Source organism: Neovison vison, chromosome X (genome assembly GCF_020171115.1).
Source record: "Neovison vison isolate M4711 chromosome X, ASM_NN_V1, whole genome shotgun sequence".
Classification (NCBI taxonomy): domain Eukaryota; kingdom Metazoa; phylum Chordata; class Mammalia; order Carnivora; family Mustelidae; genus Neogale; species Neogale vison.
Genome location: NC_058105.1, coordinates 18,491,154 through 18,507,602, shown reverse-complemented (window position 1 = coordinate 18,507,602; position 16,449 = coordinate 18,491,154). Strand labels below are relative to the sequence as shown.

The window sequence follows — 16,449 nt, the reverse complement described above, 5'->3', positions numbered from 1 at the left end:
CATATGAGCTTGTTTATGGGAAATGTATCTGGTACAGAGAATTATAGAAATGATGTAAAAAAGGTGGGGAGGGTTCAGACATACACTAGATGATACTATTTGCAAGGAAGGACAGGTCTGGAGTGGAGCCCGTTTTTTGATAGGCTCTGTGGTTTGAAACACCCTTAACTTGGCTGCAGGACGGCAAGTCACGAAATACAGCAGACCAGGGGACTTGGCACACCCCAAAGGCTGAACCCATGACCTCTATTATAAATCATCAGGTGAATACACTTGACTGGGTTGGTCAAGTTCACCTCCATGTAAAGAACTGTTTCCATGTGCATCACCACATTCAAAGAGAGAAACCAAAGGGGTTTACTAGACATGGATAGATCTAGACGATGCAAAACGTCTAAATCAGAAGTGTTTCTAATCGGCTGACAACACCATATGCACTTCACATATGCAAACATTACATCCATCCGTGAGAACCCTTCCTCCCGTAATGAAAATTTCCGGTTGTGAAACTGAAATTTAAAAACATCAGTTTGCCTGAGAGCAATCCAGTGTGTCTGATTTCCTTAAAATTCTTCAACAGGGCTCCTGTTTGCCTCCTAATTATGCCAGGGGGAGTTCTTATACATGACTTTTTTTTCTGTGAACATGAGAAACTATCTCTTAATGGCATTGAAAAACACTGGGGAGTCACGCTCCTTGTCTCACTCGCTAAAGTTCCTTAATGAAGCTAACAAAAGCTTTCAGGGGTAGAATTTTATACCAGCAAATGTCAATTCAGACCTGTTATATACAGTGAACAAACTTGCCTGCTACGGCAAGCATTCCCCGAAATTGACTAGGTGTGGCTTTTATTCATTGTTCAGTCACATTGAACATCCCATTTAGGTTGACATTCCCTTTATCTGGGGCTCATAATAAGCAAACCATACTCAATTTTCCGAAAGCAGATGTGCTCTCTTGGTATCCTAGAAACAGATCAAAGTGTGCTTTGTGGAAAGACGTGAAGTTCAAGCCAGTGATACCAAACGGGTCTTAATATGCAACCATCTAAATATCGGGACTGGAAATTTAAACAAAGCCTTGACTATTCTAGGGAGAAGAATCAGATTATTAGGGTGGTGGTGGGGTTAAAAGGGATAGAGAGTTGTTTGGGGAGCGAAGGTACCAGAAAAGTCAAGTAAAATCATATGTTACTTCTACGGTAATATCAAGATCCATAATAAAGAACATTTCTTTCAAATCAGACTGGTAAATGTCACTTAAAATTGCTCACACTAGTGCAATTACAACACGCCTACAAAGCTTTCTAGACCACAAAATAGGATCATATCAATCATCTTGGGGTTAGTTTTTTGTATACATAATAACAGCAGAAATTAATCTTTTATCAGTTTATCACATCACAACAGCTATTGTTAAATAATCTACAAGGTAGAAAAGCAATTTCCAATTGTTCCCTGGGGTCTTCTAAGTAATGTCTTGTATCTTACGACATGCTATAAAATAAATTGTACTCCTGTGAGTCATATCAGTCATATTCTGCAGTCTGAAATCGGAAATTACCCTCATGGAAGAAAAAAAGGGAAATGTATTCTATTATAGAAAGCATGGAGAATTCAATTAGAAAGCACAAGAGGCTAGAGAACTCAACGGATCTCTTATTGGACTCTAAAAAAAGCCACTCCCTCATCTCCAGGGTGAGCCAGCATGATCAATAATGCATGAAGGGTTGAGATGGGGAATGGAAACACTCTCCTGGAGGCTGAATAGAAGATGACTAGTCTGCCTTCTGCTTTTTACCCCTACTTTATCCCAGGCCTTGCTCTCTGATTCCCTGAAACCGGGAATTTGATTGATGCCCCGGTGCTATCTCTTGACTAAGAAAAAAAAAAAAACATGCTGGGCTCAGGTGTGTAATACAATCTGGCCTCTATTCTTCGCTCCTTCTGAAATTGGGACATCCACGAGAGGCCATGAGTGGTAATGACTGTGGGTGAAAAGCTCCCTTGCTTGATTCCCTTACTGCTCACGTCTTTCTGGACTCACCACGCACATTCTTTTCTCTGTGGTTTTGTTCATACTATTCCCAGAATCTAGAACACCTTCTCTTCCCTACCCCTTTAGAAACAGGGAGGAGCGAAAACAGATCACTGTGTGAAAGCTAATGAAAGTGTTGGAAGGAGTTTAACTGTATGAAGCATTATGAAAGGTCAAAGAAGAGCTCAGAGCTCACTGATGACCTTCTGGGAACTAATTTATCAATGTAATTAATCAGCACTGAGTTCTAAGGCAAATGTTTTTGGCAAACTTCTAGTATGGGGAATGAAATCTATTCATTTTACTTAAAGCTGTCTGGCCCTTCTGGAAAAAGAGGATCATGGTGCAAAATTTCAGCGACTCATCAATGCCCCGACTACCTATAAAGATGTACCAGTGAAGGGGTTGCCCTGTCCACACGGATTTCCTCGAATTCTGAGAATCGATTTTATAATGAAATAGGCTTTGCTGAGACCACATTTTCATTGTACCCATCTAAATACGACAGAGCAGAAAAGCTACATGATCTTTAGCTTTCAGTGAGTTTACTACATAGTCACTGACCAAATGGGTAACAGATGAAGACAACATACCCCTTTCCAATTAGTATCTCAATAATGGAAGTTCTAAGACTAAACTGCAACTTTATATTGTAAGGTATCAGGACAAAATGAATTTTCAATAGGACAAAATTACTTTGTCAAGGATCCATTTCAACTCATTGATCTATAAAAATACCGGATGCTGGGCTAGAATGGCGACATCATCTTTTTCATTCCTGCAGAGGGAAACTCTGTGGCTGCGCTAAGCTAAACCACCATCAAATACCTGGCCAGGATTCCTCAAGAATGTCAGGGTCATGGGAAACAGGGAAAGACCGAGAATCGGTCGCAGACCAGAAGAGAGAGGGGACAGAGGAGTCAAATAAATGTCCGTGGTACCCTGGATTCGACATGGGAACAGCAAAACGACCCTAAAAAAAACAGCTAATGAAGTCTGAATAAAATCTGGAGTTTAATTAATAGCAATGCGTAAAATGTCGGTTTCTTCACCTTGACAAATATGCCATAAGAAATTAACAGAGGGAGAAGCTGGGCGAGGGGTAATATGGGAACTCTCTGTACTGTCTTTGCCAACTTTTCCTTCAACCTATAATTATTTAAAAATAAGAAGCCATTAAGAAGTAACAAAACCGCCATGAAAGAGCAAGGAAATTTCTTTGGCTTAATACGTGAGAATTCAACGGTTTACCTGTAATAACAATCAGACCTCCTCCTCATCTTAAAATGCCCCAGCTCCTTTGTTGCTATTCTTCTAGAAACTGAATTCACGATAAATGCAACCCAGGTGTTAAACCCAATACACCCAAAAGCCCAGCAAGGGGATTTCGGTATAGATCTATATTCTTTAAAAAAAAAAAAAGACACACATACGCAGTTTCTCAAAGACATAGCCGTGACTTACAAGTGATGACATGTGAGCATTCTGGAGCATAAACTGCATTTGCTGGGCGAACATGGCCGCGGCGGTCTTTTGTTGGATCAGATTGTTGCGTCCATTAATTTCCAGCTGAGTTTTTAAGTGTGGAGGAGGGTGAAGGTACTTGCAGTTCTCTCTGGCACAGCGACCCTGAAAATGAAGAATTAGATGAATGCGCATTGGTATTTCTCAAAATCCGGCAACAAAGTAACAAAACTTTATGCAGTCCCAAGCATGTGTGGATTCCTGTAATAAGCACTTGCACGCACGAATTAACAGTCTTCGTACCAACCCCCTGGGATCGATAACCTTTTAAGCTCCACCTTCCAGGTGAGGAAACTGACACTTAGAGAAACTGGCGCAGCTAGAAAGTGACAAAACTCCAACTAAAACCTGGTTGGTCTGATTCCAGAACCCATTCTCTTAGCCACTCTGCTCTGCCCTACTTTGATATGCATCAAATTATATTTAAAACATAAAATATTAGGGGCGCCTGTGTGGCTCAGTGGGTTAAGCCGCTGCCTTCGGCTCAGGTCATGATCTCAGGGTCCTGGGATCGAGTCCCGCATCAGGCTCTCTGCTCAGCGGGGAGCCTGCTTCCTCCTCTCTCTCTGCCTGCCTCTCTGCCTACTTATGACCTCTGTCTGTCAGATAAATAGATAAAAATCTTAAAAAAAACATAAAATATTAGGAGGCACCTGGGTAGCACAGTCAGTTTAGGGCCAAACTCTTGGTTTCCGCTCAGGTCGTGATCTCAGGGTTGTGGGGTCAAGCCCCAGGGCGGGCTCCTCGCTCTGCAGGGAGTCTGCGTGAAACTCTTTCTCTCCCTCTCTCTCTGCACCCCCCACGGCCACACACTCTCTCTCTCTCTCAATAAATAAATCTTTTAAACATAAAATATTAGGAATACTATGATACTCTCATAATGTTACAGATTAAATAAAAATTTCCTGACATGTAAAATCATGTGTGTTAAATAAGATTTAGGATTTGGATCTGCATACAGAAACCATCAAGAAAATTAAGGGAAAATGTTAGATAACTATATACACATAAATATACCTGATAAATTTTAGATCCATTTTTCTGGGCAGTTTTAAAGTTCTTTTTCCTGAATCCATACAACATGAGAAACATCTTGAAATCCCCTGGCATTCTGTTCATCAGAGCATACCTCTTTATACCTGACAGTCATGTTGTTCCTTAGTTCCAGAGGCAATGGCCCTAGATCACTTGGATAATTGAGACCAAAGTGTATTTTGGAGTCTCGGCTCTTTCAATGTTTTTTTTTTTTTTAATTGATTCTTTACGAACTTCCAGACAGGATAATATGTCAGTCCTAAGCAACCAAATATGCCTTTGGTGTTGCTTATATGCTGACATGGCTGCTAATTATGGTGTCTACTATGTGGTACCAAAGGACATCAATGGATAGAGATCTATCACAATGTCAAATGTGACCTGTTGCGTTCGTTTAACTGGCCAGCACTCTCCAAAGAGGCTACTGAACCTCTCATTCATATGACCAGGTCCCCCATAATCTTTTCCAGATAAACGCAACTGCAAGCAATTCTTCTCTCCACCAAGGCTAAAATTCTTTACATTGGAGAGAGGGGTGGAGAAAAAGAGCAGCTTTTCTGGGGAGGTACCCAGGAGTGTAATATAAGCTCCCAGGCCACCTGAATCCACAGGAGAAACGGGTTAGTTCATCAAGTGTTTCTGACGCATGATAGGAACCTCCCTTACTTCAGATGGCTAAACCTTTCCACAATCACGCCTCCACACTGAGTTATCTTGTCATTAAAGCATTCCTATAATTTCGCTGCGAATCAAGGTGTGGCCTTCAAAACTTTCTAGAGCTACATTGAACACAAACCCGGATGCGTGCATGATAAGAAGCTGAATATAACTTAGAACAGAGCTTGAGAAATGAAAGGAGCCATAATTTTTTGTTAGTTTCGTCCTTTCATTTCTCCCGATGACCAATTTCATTTTAACCAAATCAAATAATTTAGAAAATCAAATCATATCTTACTTTCCACGTACCTTTACATTCCTCTGCATATCCTGGAAAAGGAAGCATTTATTGGTAGGAAGAGTTGAGAATGTTATTAACCCAATCGTTCTGATTTTGTAAAAGTAGCTTAAGAATGGCTATATCATTTCAGCACATACCAGGACTGGCAGGAAATCCTTCTATGGGCTCAAAAACACAACAGTGGAGGGTTCCCCCCCGCCCCACTAATGTGCCTCCTATGAGAAAACATAAGCTTCATTTTACGCCTACCACAACCTGCACCGAAGCGAAGTTGCAAGGATTTTAGTCCCTAGATTTTCCACCCCCCACCCAGTGTGACTGACGTTCTCTGGCTCAGAGTTAACAACCCTGCGGGGAGCGCTGATGCTTGCTGGCCAAGCATGCCAGTTTATACTTGGGGGTTCCTCTTCCTCCTCCCACACCCTACCATTAAGATTTCCCCAAGCTTCAGTCCTAATCCTCTGCTCTCCTCTCTAATCTCCCTTCCCTGGAGAAACAAAGTTCTTGTAAAGTTTCACCTATCACCGCACTGGCTCAGATCGTAAATCTCTGCCTCTACTTCTGTTCCCTCTTTGGAATTTCGGGGCTTTCTGTCACTAACTGCAGCTGCATTTGGAGATCCTGCCCCCCAACCCCACCAGGTCTCAATAACTTACTCCTGACCTTCCTTCTCTGTGAATGATCTTTCCTCTTTCTGTGGCAAACACAACCATAGATGCTTGCACAGAATGCAGTCTGTAACCCCTTCCGAAAAAGCTTTGTAATGAGGGCTGTCTCTTAAAGTCAGGAGTTCCAAACAATGGATCAGTTTAAACAATGAAAAGAAAAGGAATACATTAGGATTTTTTTTTACCATTGTTACAATTTCAAGTTTTAACATCATTTACATTGAGTGCTATCAGTGAGGGCGGGGAGGAAGGAAGGGAGGGAGAGAATGCCGTGTATTTGGCGCATCTTCTGCCAATCTACAGATAAAGAATTACTTCCTGCCTTTGTACTTTTATATTACTGTCCTTTACATATAATAACTTTTCTTAAGCTTTGTCTCAGAAAACTAATGACATTCGTACAAAGCAAAAACAGTACACAGAAAAAGAAAAGAGAGTTTCACTTTAATAATTACATCAAGTTGAGCTGTAAAACGGAAAGTATGGAATATGAGGCCCCAGAAGATTTAAATACAACTTATTTGTCTTAGTTATGAGATTTTTACTTGATTTATAAAGCATTCTCTTTTGAATGACAGAATCCATAATTTAATTCTATTACAATGCAAATGCATAGCAATACTACCTTACCAGAGACTGCTGCTTATGCTAAAGAAAGCTTATAAAACACAAAAAAATCTGCATTTTCTATCCAAACAATAGATGACCAGACCAAATAATGTAATATCAGTGTTATCTGGGGAACACAACATTTCCCAAGAAAACCAAGCCTCTTAAGTTTTTTCAAGATGACTTTGGAACTCAGGCTAACATACTGATAGGCACAACACTCCGTGCGAACAAATCTCTTCTGCACAGTCCTCATTCTTCAAGAGGCCCAAACTTGGGGCACCTGGGTGGCTCAGTCAGTGGGTTAAAGCCTCTGCCTTCGGCTCAGGTCATGATCTCAGGGTCCTGGGATCGAGTCCCGCATCGGGCTCTCTGCTCAGCGGGGAGCCTGCTTCCTCCTCTCTCTCTCTGCCTGCCTCTCAGCCTACTTGTAATCTCTCTCTGTCAAATAAATAAATAAAATCTTTAAAAAAAAAAGAGGCCCAAACTTAATTATAGGCCAAAATAATTTAACCAGAGTTTGGAGTCGTAGGGGGATAAACTTGGTTTCTGACATTTACTAACATCTGCTTTTGGTCCTTCTTTGGTAAACAGGTATGGGTTGGGGTGGAGGCAGGAGAGGGACTGCCCAGCACAGTATCTAATCACCCATTGTTCTTGGCCTTTGGAAAACTAAAGACTAGAAAGTTTCCAGCGTTTTCTTTCGACCAGCTAAGCACTTTGAATGGGTCACAAGATATCTTACCACACTGGGTCTATAACAGCCCAGAAACTATCTTGGTCTGAAAAAAAAAAATACCCCTCAGGTTTCCCAAGTCACGTCAAAGGTGCCCCAAGTCCTCCTTCTAGAACCACAGGTTCAGAGTTGCCATGTGCCCAGTGGACCATGTCAAAAAGGACTCTACAAGTCTTTACCTTTGACAGTTGCCAACCACCAGCAGAGCTGGCTCTACCCAGAAAACAGCAGCTAAGGTTAATCAAGACAAAGAACTCTCTATGGGGTGCCTGGGTTAGGGTGGGAGGGGGTGTGGGGGATGGGAGGGTAAGGGCACAGGCTTCCCCTGCTGACTCTTGGTTTTAGCTTTGGTCGTGGTCTCTGGCTCCTGGGCTCATGGGGTTGAGCCTCATATGGGGCTCCAAGCTCAGCAGGGAGTCTGCTTGGATTCTCTCTCTCTGTCTCTCTTCCCTCCCCTGCCCCATGCGCTCTCTCTCACTCTCTCTAAAATAAATAAATAAATAAATCTTAAGGGGAAAAAAAAGACAAAGATAAAGAACTCTCTCTCTGCTTCCCCCTACATGTACACGGAGAATTAAAGAAGAATGACAGAAATTAGCATGCCAGTTCATGTATGCTCGCCTGAATTTCACTTCCTTTTCATTTCCTTTGGCCTTAAAAACAAACCATTCTCATCTGGCCTTTCACTATGTTCCTGAGTTAAGAAAATAGCAAAGTGATTCAATAGGAAAGTGGTTCTTAGCCAGAATAAGAGCCACACTACACCCATGACCCTTCCACTTCCCCCTTCCCATCTACTTGCTTTGAAATTGCACCCAAAAAGCAGCAGGGGGAGAAAATGGTCAATGAAACTTCTGAAATACATCTGCATCAAAAAGTTGATGACAGACAAAGGAAAAAGTTGCCGAGCATTTGTAAAACCTCCACAATTCAATCTCTTTCCTTTTTCCTACCTTCAGGCTTTTGACAAATGAGTACAAAGCCTTTGACGGAGAGAGAAAAGTAGCATTGTAGAGATTCAAATCCCACCTAAGTCTTGGGAGTTATGAGGGTGAGTCTGTCAGATCCAAGATTTCCCATGCACTTGGTGGTAGAAAAAGCCTGTGAAATGTACTTTTTAACGTTCCTAAGAGAAAGCTCTACCATCCATCAGAATAAGAAAAGGACCCTAGGAAGCTGAAAATTACCTTTTGTCAGTCACAGTATCTTAACAGGAACAGCTGTTTGCAGAATGACTGGCTTCTTCAAATACATGTGGAATTACAGGGAGGGGGGTTGTGGGGGGGAACCCCTCCCCTCAGATACAATGATTACTGGGTTACCTTTTCAAAGACACCTCACAGTTCTGCTAGGCGACCAAGAATGAAAGTGAAATGCTAAATACAGGCAAAGAACAGATGATTTGTTCTATGAAACAAATTATGTTATTTCCTTTTAATGATCGTGTGTTAAATGAAAAATCCTGTAGATCACAGCAGCCCACTGACACACACTTACATGCGTAGACACAGCTGCTCAGAGGAAGTAACAGTGATTCAAGAATTACAAATCACACGTCTGAGGTTGCCTGGTTCCTACCACCATCAAGACCTATTTAAAGGCTAGAACAATCTAAAGGAGCTAAAAGTGAGGGGACATCAACATAAATGGAGTATTAGCCAGATGTCAGCATAGTAATGGCTAATTTCCCACTTTCTTCCTCTTAGGGTTCTGTCTTTCTAAAAATGGATAAAATCTGCATCAATTTCTCCTCCAACATTATAGCATCTATGAACATTGACAAATATGCATAAAGAGCATCCTTAAATCTTACATATAACTTGTAATTTACATTTGGGATGCAGACAAGAAAGCTTTTTTTTTTAAAGTCTTTAATAAACCATTTCCTGAAAATATTGAAGGCAAGATTAATGAGGCTGAACACAGACCCCCATGGAGAAGGCCAGCCAAGCACCCCCCCTCCCCAGCAGTCAGCTCAGCATCTCATTTCCTTATGCTACTGAACTCTGCTTTCTTGAGGTCCCATTTACGCACACACTGGGCAATGACTTTGGCACAAACCAGACACCAAGACTGAATTCAGATAAGAAGCTGGGAAGAGGGCAGAAGAACTTTCTTGCCTATCTGCCTCAAGAAAGCTTTCAAATGGTGACCTCCCAAAAGATGAAGGGAGTAGGGCTCAGCGATGACAACTTGTTCTGAAACAGTCCACCGAGATGGCCTGATTACCAGCTTGTAACATTTAGGGCTGAACCGGACTTTAAGGAACATCCCATGAGCCTTTATCTTCCTGAGAAAGCAAAGAGCAAAGAAGTGAGAGGACTCGTCCTACTTCAAACGCAGCTCAGTTAAGGGCAGAAGCCAAGTTCCCAGGCTCGAACTCCCCAACATGGATTTTCAGTTCAAATGACTCTTCCCCTGTAAAGATCTGCCTGGACTCCTCTCCCCACCCTGCCTCTCATTTATCTCCCCCTCTTCTGAGCCTCCACCTGCATCTTGAAGTTTTATCCCAGCACTTATCACTGTGCACATCGATAAATTGTTTGCATGCCTATCTCCCCACTAGACTTTGAGCTTATCCAAAGGCAGGACACTATCTTCCTCATCTTTGAACCTCCAGGGATGTTTCTGTGTCTGGAGAAGAGTGATCACTCCATAAGTTTGCTGAGTGAATGAATAAAGTTTGTGAGAATGATTTTATAGGGAGCAACACTAAGTCTGCCTTAGAAGCCTACTTGCTGGGGCGCCTGGGTGGCTAAGTTGGTGAAGCATCTGCCTTCGGCTCAGGTCATGACCCAGTGTCCCAGGATCGGGCCCCATGACGGGCTCCCTGCTCAGCAGGGAGTTTGCTTCTCCCTCTCCTTCTGTCCCTCCCCCAGCTTGTGCTCTGTCTCTCAAATAATCTTTTTTTTTTAAGAAGCCTACTTGCTTCTCTAGCTGTTTCCTTCCATTAAGTTCTTTCTTTTTCCTCCAACAAGAGAACATAGCCAACTTATAAATAAAGTTGTTCTGGTAGTCTGTCCCAAAATGACTGGTTATTCTATTCAGGTCTAGAACACGGTGAATTCATACTTTTTTCTTTTTTTTTTTGCTGTGAATATATATTCTGGGGTGTATGTGATCACGATGGCTGAAAACTCCTGGTAGTTCAGTATAACGAAGCCAGAAGCGTCAGGAATCCACGAGGCACAAAGACACAAACCCTGGTCTAATTCCAGGGGTCTACAGCCACAGAAGCCCCCACGCCACGGGGCCCCACAGAGCCGAATAAAGGAACCTGCAGCAGATCCATGTGCAATCGGCACCCGAGTCGCCCAAGGCGAACACTGCATTCCCAAGCCAGCTTCCAGCACGTTAACTTTCACCCCCACCTCCCCACCACCCCCCCTCTACCCCAACCCCACATTCTGTGCACAGGCTGCAAGTCAAAATCCCCGAAACTACCTACTTAGAGGTAGAATATGTGGCTTTAGGACAGTCACATTGGGTGGGACCTTCTTGCGGATCTCTATGGCACGCACGGGCTTCTTCTAAGAAACCTGTCCCCGCTATACTTCAAGACCTGCCCCCCCCCGCCACAGCTCACCACCCCCCCCATTCAACTGTAGTCACATTAAACACTTGTTTTCAAATAATCATGAGCTTCAATTTTTCCGTGAAATTTTCTGAAGAGCAAATAACACTAAAAATCAGAGGCTGGTCACAGAAAAACCATGCTTGCCTCACCCGTGGCTCAGATCTGCTTCCTGCCCCCTCCTCTAAGTCCCCATTGCCCGCACCCCGCAGCCTGTCTGCCTGCCCCAGTCTCATCGAATACCTTCAATCGTGCTAGAAAAATATTAACTGAGTTATCTGTTCAATAGTGAGCTGCTCAAGAACGCACCCCCTGTGTTTACAAAGCAGCTGATCAGAATCAAATGAAAACCAAAGACAAGGAAAGCATGTCCGTACCAAGTCACCAAAAGCATTCATGGAGGCTGTTTTTAAAGCAGTCTGATGGCTGCCAGCATAAAAAGTCATTAAAATACAGAAAACAGGAAGAGAACATAACGGCATTCAATGTGTGACTCCAACAAATAAAATCCCCACAAAATCACGCAACATAGGCTCGTCATGAAACAACATGAGCTCTCAGCCCACAGTCAAATGTTGGGTTCCTAGGGTTCCTTCACCTTCCTTTTTTAAGACACCCCACCTAGGGACCTACTGTAGTGATACAGACCCAGGACAAAGAGGGCACCAGCTGCTTGCTGCCTTTCTTCCTGGCTAGGGCTTCTGCCCTAGCGGAACCCCATCCAGGGTTGCCAGATCTATCAAGTGGGAATACAGAACCCCCCCAACTGAACAGGAATTGCACACAGGCGATGAACAATGTTTGAGGATAAGTACGCGCTCCACTTTCTGTATCATCTGGCAACCCTCTCCCTATCCATTCTTCTACCCTGCAGAGTTGAGCTAAATTGAGTCAAATCCTCCAAAACCCATTTTACTCCCTTTACCTTAAGGACAAAAGGATTTCTCTCCATGGAATCCACCCAGGTTCTACTAGGCCTTCGACTGCCCCAAGCAAAGCAGAAGACGCTCCCAGACCTAGCTTACCTGACCAGCTGCAAGGAATTTAAGGAAGTTGGCTGTTGGAGAAAGCAATTTTTTAATCCATGGCTCCTCCCACCAAAAGCTTCCCACAGCTCCCTACCCGTCAGCCACTCCACTTTTCCCACCCACAGTGGTGCAATCGTCTATTCAAATGACTTTGTGCTTGCCCGGGGCTCCTCCTTGAGGTGGGGACAAAGAGGGCCATGGTCAGTGACCACCACTCCTAACTCCTGACTCTGAATTTATACACATTTTTGGAACATAGTAATTACTACAGGAAGATGAGGCTTTTGTGTTTTGAAGGTTTTATTTGGGGGTGGGAGGGGTGAGGACGGGGGAGGGGGTAAGCTTTTTTTTTTTTTTTCTTCAGCCTCGTCTGTGGAATCCTCACATTCAGGCAAAAGTCATCCATTAAAGCCAATGAAAATGATAGCTCCACATGGCAGAAAATGCATATCACAAAAGTGGTAATTGTGAACATTTAGGAATCCATTACTAGACATGGTCCTGAATTTTTTGTTTTAAGTTAGTAGGCATGCAGCCTCCCCTCTTGCCTGCTTTTGCATTCAGTTGTTGCAACATCACCTCTCATGTGGTCTCTGGAAAACTCCACTCTCAAGAGAATGACCATGAAAACAGCAAATGAGATCTTAATACGATCATGAAAACGGGTTCGATCTCTCAGACCCCAGAAACGGTTTTAGTGATGCTCTAGAGTCCTTGGACCACACTTTGAGTACTGCCGTCCCTTGAAGTACCCAACGATCCCTGGTGTAAGGAGCGATCTCTTGTCTGTAAACTGTCCTGAGGGCAGAAGACGTGTTCTAGGCATGTTCTAGTCCCAGCGTAGAACTTAGTCCTTGGCCCAGAGCAAAGCTTGGCAAGTGATTGCTCGTCCGACTGATTTTTGACCCCCAAATTTCAGTGTCTCATAAGCTTCATTTAAGTTTTTCCATAGTTTTCCTGTGACTTTGTTTACATGCTGTTGTGAAACAAAAATGCTTTTAATTGCACGGTGCACTCCAAAACGTTCATATCTTATGAGTGCAACAGAAGTAAGAATGTAATAGATGACTTCTGCATTTTTAAATGGAGAGATTAAAAGGATAAAAGCAAATCCGTCTTAAATGTTCAAAGAAAAGATGCAGATGCCTTTGTTGGAATTATCAAAGATTCAGAACAGGCCAGTTCAGAAGGAATGAAATCGCACTACACTGGGGAAGTTTACATGTCTGTAGAGAACAAAGGATGGAAACGCAAAGAATAAAGCTGGAAAAGCATTTGCCAGAGTGTGTACCATAGACCCGTGCTCCCAGGAGAGGAGCCTCAAAAGCCCAGTTTCCTGGAGGAATTCTTGTAAGAATGGCATACTACATTCCTCTTTAGAGCCTGACAGAGTGTATCAAAGGATCTCTGTCCTATATGTCCCACAGTAAGGAAATCTGCTATCCCAACACAGCCGAATTGCAGAACCTCCCTCTTTTCGTCATGAAACACCTTTTACAAACAGTTTTTCTTTAGAATGTTCTTAAGGAAGAGGCCGAACTAATGCTCCCTCCTACTAAAGCTAAACCGTGGCATCCGATGGGGCAAGTTAGTTTTTCCTTCATACTTTTCAGTTCTATTTCTCTTCTTCTAACTAGAAATATACAGTGAAGTCCCAAGAACCGGGTGGTCCGTTGAAATGACATTGAACATTTTTGTCTATACCAGATGTGCCAACAGCTAACAAGATGGAGATTTTCCCCTACGATCGCCATGAAGAAAGATCTGGAGCTCATCTCCCCAGCTTTTTTCCTTTCTTTGAATGCTTCAGCCAGAGCATGTCCGGAGTAACAACTTTGGGACTTCTCTAATGGGCTTTCCCTACACTGTGACTCCTGCCCCATGAAACCATGCGCTTTAGGTGTTCCATGACTTAAAACTTAAGGGTCTCAAGTGAGTTTAAACCGCACTAAAACTTGGGAAGTAAGGAGGTGGTTGGCAATCCCTCGATTCCTAAGGGTCTTAGTTTTGCACTTGACTTAAACCTTGGGGTGTCCACTTGGCAAAATTAAGTTTCCTGTCTCTGAGCAAAAAGAAGGTTTCAAAGAAATAAAGTTTCAGATTTAAACAATTTATCTTTGCAGAGCTCAGTATGCTGCTGAGAATACATTAAATAATTACATCTCTCTAGCCAGCCAGGAATCCTTCCACCCAGAGGTTACGCAAAGGGCAGGTAACGTTATTGATTTACCTTTTGCATTTTGAAATTAGAAGCACAAAGCTGACAATCAGTCCAGTCCCTCTTTTGCTAAAACCTAAGGCCTTTTTCAGATAAAGAAATTTAAAAGCATGATATCAGAATGGCTGTTTGCAGGGTCTTACTAACTTCATAAACATCCCAAATGGAGGCCAAATGTGTCTACCTGAAATAAGCATTTTCCTCACACACCTGCCCAACCACCAGACTAACACCAAATATGCTATTTCCAAACAGGAAGTCTCCGTGGTGTCTACTGTAAATGTAAACTTCGTCCCTGCCTCAAAATATTTGAATATTTCAAATATTTTGAGGCAGGGACGAAGTTTACGTTTTGTTAACGGTAATATATTTTTACCAACAAGAGTCTTAATGAAAACTCTGTGCTAACTTGTTATTAAAACTGTAGGCATTTTACAGTATCAGACACATCCCCAAAGAAACCTCCAAACTCCAAATGCATGGTGTATTTAAAGAAAGTGGCCTTTTTTTTTAAATTTTTTTTTCCAATTTATTTATTTTCAGAAAAACAGTATTCATTATTTTTTCACCACACCCAGTGCTCCATGCAAGCTGTGCCCTCTATAATACCCACCACCTGGTACCCCAACCCCTCCCACCCCCCCGCCACTTCAAACCCCTCAGATTGTTTTTCAGAGTCCATAAGTCTCTCATGGTTCATCTCCCCTTCCGATTTACCCAAAAGCACATACCCTCCCCAATGTCCATAACCCTACCCCCCTTCTCCCAACCCCCCTCCCCCCAGCAACCCACAGTTTGTTTCGTGAGATTAAGAGTCACTTATGGTTGTCTCCCTCCCTATCCCATCTTGTTTCATGGATTCTTCTCCTACCCACTTAAGCCCCCATGTTGCATCACCAGAAAGTGGCCTTTTTAAAGCAAGTAATTTTTTAAGAGTATCTGAAAACTAGGCCAACTTCCTGTTTTTGCTCTGCAGACATAAAAACAAGCAAGTTTATTGATACAAATGTTTTCTCTTTTCAAAATAAAGATCTATTCTGCGTGGCCTGAATATCTACCAAGCATTAAGTTTCATCTGAAATGTGTTTCAGAGATGTGAACAGAATTGAGAAAGTTCCAGATGAAACTCTTAGTAAATACAGCAACCAGTTAATATTTGATGATGATGAAACTGTTCCTAGTATTTAAAGAACCAAACAAGGTCATCCACAAACAATGTAACTAGAAATGGGGTTAGTTTAAAGAAGATAAAATGATAAGTGGAGGTTTTATGTTTTCAAACAAATCAATCCCTCAACCATAAATGTCCCATAATCCTTACAGAGGAGAAGCTGAAATAAGACCTCAGCCAAAGAATGCCTATCTCCAGATCTAAAACAGGAAAAAAAAATAAATAAAACAAAGCAAAGTACAGCACAAATTAATTAGTTTTAAAATCTATTAATTGTACTCCCCAAGTCAGTTTAAACAGCTGGAACAAGAGTTATTGGGGAATAGTACACTTGTAAGGATGTCATGTTCTTTAACTATGTGTACCGTCTGTATTAAGCACAACATGGTTTTTAGAATCATGCTGAGAGTCCAGCTGGTGCCTTTTAATTCCTGGAATTCTTATAAAAGAAAAGAAATCTACTCTACCTTCATTGTGCCTTCTCTGAAAATCTGAAGATCAGGATAAAATTAGAAAACTTCAGAAAATGTGGCTTTCTAAACAAACAAACAAAAAAGTTCAGTTTGTGTCTCTCTTATCCGGTAAATCAAATTCCATTCTAGAAAAAATATTTCAGAAAAAAGTGATACAGTGAAATAAAGTAGATAGCACAAAACATCAGCCTGCCAATCTTTTACACTTGTTTTTCCACTAAAGATAAGTGGCGCGTGTAATTAGCTTTATTTTGTTTTATGTTTTACATCGACTTTATATACTAGACTCGAGTACATAAGGTCAAATGATCCTTCAGATGTGAAAGGATTCTGACCATTTACGAGGGTGCTGGGGGAATAATTGTATCTCTGGTTTTAGCACATATTACTCAGCGTGTGATAATTGTTGACACACATT

At 42.1% G+C, this 16,449-nt stretch overlaps 1 protein-coding gene across 3 annotated transcripts in view; it reads right to left on the bottom strand.

Moving 5' to 3' along the window:
• The window catches only part of MBNL3 (muscleblind like splicing regulator 3), a 60,801-nt gene that overhangs the window by 20,633 nt on the left and 23,719 nt on the right, over positions 1-16,449 (bottom strand). For all 3 annotated transcript variants that reach the window (XM_044235316.1, XM_044235318.1, XM_044235317.1), the window contains exon 2: positions 3,502-3,666. In XM_044235316.1, the coding sequence (XP_044091251.1) occupies positions 3,502-3,666 (165 nt within the window). The remainder of the gene's footprint in view (positions 1-3,501; positions 3,667-16,449) is intronic.